The sequence below is a fragment of the Monoraphidium neglectum genome (genome assembly GCF_000611645.1).
Source record: "Monoraphidium neglectum strain SAG 48.87 unplaced genomic scaffold scaffold05380, whole genome shotgun sequence".
Lineage (NCBI taxonomy): Eukaryota > Viridiplantae > Chlorophyta > Chlorophyceae > Sphaeropleales > Selenastraceae > Monoraphidium > Monoraphidium neglectum.
Window position 1 is genome coordinate 1 of NW_014008250.1, and position 3257 is coordinate 3257.

Here is a 3257-nt window from a genome sequence, read left to right on the forward strand (position 1 = left end):
GGCGGGAGTACAGGGTACGTAGCCAGGCAGGGTGGGGTTGTCGGGTGTATGTGATGGATCCACAAGGGCCACCAAAATGCAGGCCAGTGGGGTCTGGACATGCCTGTCAAGGAGCGTTGCAACTACATACACAAACTGCTGAAAAGACTGGATGCGTGGAGGTGTGCATGCGAAAATCTCCTGGCTCTAGATGTTGATGCACACGCCAGCACTCGGGTCTTTTCACGCAGAACAAGGGACGGCGCGCGCACCCACCCAGCGCGCGTGGCGTGCGTAGGCCGTGAGGCCGAGCAGCACCAGCAGCAGGGTGGCGGCGCCGTACTCATGTGGCCACGGCATGCTGGTGTCCAGGGCAGACAGCTTCCTGAGAGTGTTTGTGGTTGGTCGGGGTTTGGATTGAGGTTTTTTTTGGGGGGGGGGTGACATTGAATTCACCAAAACTGGGGCACCCCTTTGCAGGAGGGAGTTGGCTTGACACAGGCGCACCACAAACGTCGATGCAAGCTTGCAGGAGGCAGCGCCAGCCGAGTGGTATGGCCGGGCGCCACCGTCGCCGTGAGCTTGTCGTTCTTGTAGACAAGGTGCCCTGGGGCAGCCGGGCCATGAACTTTCAGGTGAACCGCCCTTTCCAAGTCCTCTCCTCACTTTGTGCCCTTCTTCCTGCCGGCCGCCCCTCCCCCCTCGCTGGGTCGCCCCGCCTTGTCAGCGTCCGCCCCCTCGTCTTCCACCGGCGTCCGCAGGTCTCTTGCCGCGCGGTCCAGCGTCTCGCTGATGGCCATGGCGCCAAGAAGCACAAACGCCGGGGCCGCGACGAGCATCAGGCTGCGGTGGTTGGGGCGTTCATGTCCGCCCCGCGGGGTGGGGGTGGTGACCAGCAGCAGCGGAGAGCGCGTCCGCACGGGGCCTAAAAGTGCCATCAGGTTGTTATGCGCCTTTCCTGCAGTGCACCACTGCGTCTGCATCCCCCTGGTGCACATCAAACTCCGGGGGTCACAGGCGCCCCGTCCCACGTGAGCTGCTGCCTCCTGCACCCTGCTGACCAAGACCCCGCCAAAACGGCGCGGCGCGGACAGGTCCCTCGTGACCCAAGACGACGGGCAAACCCGACGCGACACACCCCTGGTACGACTGGACAGATAAATGTGAACTTTTGTCTCACCGGACCATGATGCCACTGAAGTAGATGGCGAACATGGCGAATGTCAGGAGGAACACCTGCGCGTCACCAGGACGCTGGAAGCAGTAATAGATGCCCGCGGGGGCGAAAAACACCTGGGGGAGGAGGGCATGTGGGTGCAGGGGTGTGTGTGTGTGTGTGTGTGTGTGTGTGTGTATGTATGTGTATGTATGTGTGTATGTGCATGAGCGTGCGCGCACGTGCGCGTGCGTGTGGAGAGGGTTGGAGAGAGAGAGAGAGAGAGAGAGAGAGAGAGAGAGAGAGAGAGTGAGAGAGAGAGTGTGTGTGTGCACGTGCACGCGTGTGTGCATTCGCAATCTGAACGATATAATGGAGAGACTGGCACAAGAGCCATTGGCACAGATTCTGCACCCTCCCGCCCATCCGTGATGCCTCATCCCCCACCAACGACAATGGACCTGCCCCCCCTCATGGAGCCCCAACCCGCTGAGCCTGCCCACTAACCAGGATATGAAGGTCAAACACATATGTGGCCCAGGTGGTCGGCTGGTGCTCGCTGACGGATGCGATGATTGGGATGTACTTTTTGGCGTAGGTGGGGTCCAGCAGGGTCCAGAAGCGCCCCGTCCAGGGGGTCATCTTGCCTGAGATATTTGAGGGTTGGGTGGGGGATGGGGCAGGCGGGGCGCCCGGCCGGGGTCAGGCGTCGGGGGCTGCAGGTGGCGAGTCGTTGTGTGGGGGGCAGGCAAGAAAGCGGGTCAAAGAGATCAGCGTGGGACGGACCCTCGGTGGGGCTCGAGGCTGTGTCTTGAGCGTAGGGTCCCCCTCGCGTGCGGATTGGCCAAGCTTGAAAAAGCGACGTTGAATCCGCCAGCGCAAAAGTGAGCGGGCAGCATGATGCTTTTTGTGCCTGGCCTGGCACTGGCCTGCCTGGAGCGTATTACCTGCGAAACTCGGTATCAAATGTGGCGCGCGGCACGCCCAGCTGGGCAAATCTGGGCACGCAACATGACCCTAACCCCCGCAACCCACACCTGAGATTGTGAGCAGGATGATACCCCCCACAACCGCCGCCAGCGCGGTGGCCACCCCCACGACAGCAAAGTTGACCAGCGCAGCAAACTGCTTCTGGCTCAGCCTGGGCAGGTGGGAGAGTCGGGGGTCAGACAGCCGAGTTGAGGGCTTGCTGCAGAGGGATTACACGAGCTTGCCCATCACGAAACCGGCCCCCCTCACCCCTCACACACCGCAGAGGCGACTGTTGTTGCGACGTTGTATTCCATCTGAATCCGGCGACCCCATCATCTGTTCATGACTCCCAAAATCGACTTTCCCGCACCAGCTGCCAGCACTGAAACCACTGCAGACCAGCTGAATGCAACCGACTCACACACCCCGCGAATTAGCACGCCACCAAGCGGCCCGTACACAAAACGCACCCACTCCTGGGCCACAGGAGCGCTGCCCAGAATCAACATGCTCACGCTCGCCACCAGACTCTTAACACCATCTGCAGCCCAAGGATACCCATAAACAACGTGCCCACCTCGTCCTCATCCACAGCAGCAGCTCCCAGCCCTGCAGGCCGACCCACACCCCGTTGAACGCGAGTAGCTCGTGGCTGGTGACGTGGTTTGACCCGATGAAGCGCACCAGCATGGCCAGGGGGCCGCCGATGGCCCAGAACGTGGTGAAGGCGACGTACACGCGTTTGTGGTACCTGTTTGGGGTGAGAGAGTGGATGAGATGATGAGTGATGCCAAACTACTTGTGTGTGCGTGTGTGCATGAGTGGGCGCATGTCGTGCGTGCGTACTGATATGCATGGCTGTGCATGCGCGTGCGCATGCATGCATGATTGCGTGCGGCCGTGTGCACATGCATGCATGATTGCGTGCGTGCGTGCGTGTGTGTGTGTATGTGTATGTGTATGTGTGTGTGCGCGCGCGTGCGTGCATGCATGCGTGTGTGCGTGCGTGTGTGTGTGTGTGTGTGTATGTAAACCTGGCTCACCTCTTGGTGCCTATAAGCGCCAATACATACAAGGGTATGAGGTTTGAGATGAACACGTAAGCACCCCAGGACGCCGCCATGTACAGGTAGCTGGGTAGTGGGGGTGG

The 3257-nt window shown here is 60.7% G+C and overlaps 1 protein-coding gene across 1 annotated transcript; it reads right to left on the minus strand.

Moving 5' to 3' along the window:
* Positions 1-645: 645 nt before the first annotated feature.
* MNEG_15494 (dolichyl-diphosphooligosaccharide--proteinglycosyltransferase) lies at positions 646-3230 on the minus strand (the record flags this gene model as incomplete). Its single annotated transcript, XM_014036035.1, has 6 exons — positions 646-822; positions 1160-1272; positions 1643-1782; positions 2173-2276; positions 2685-2858; positions 3151-3230. Coding segments are annotated over 6 exons (788 nt in total), but the record flags the coding sequence as incomplete, so codon positions are not given.
* Between the last annotated feature and the right edge of the window lie 27 nt (positions 3231-3257).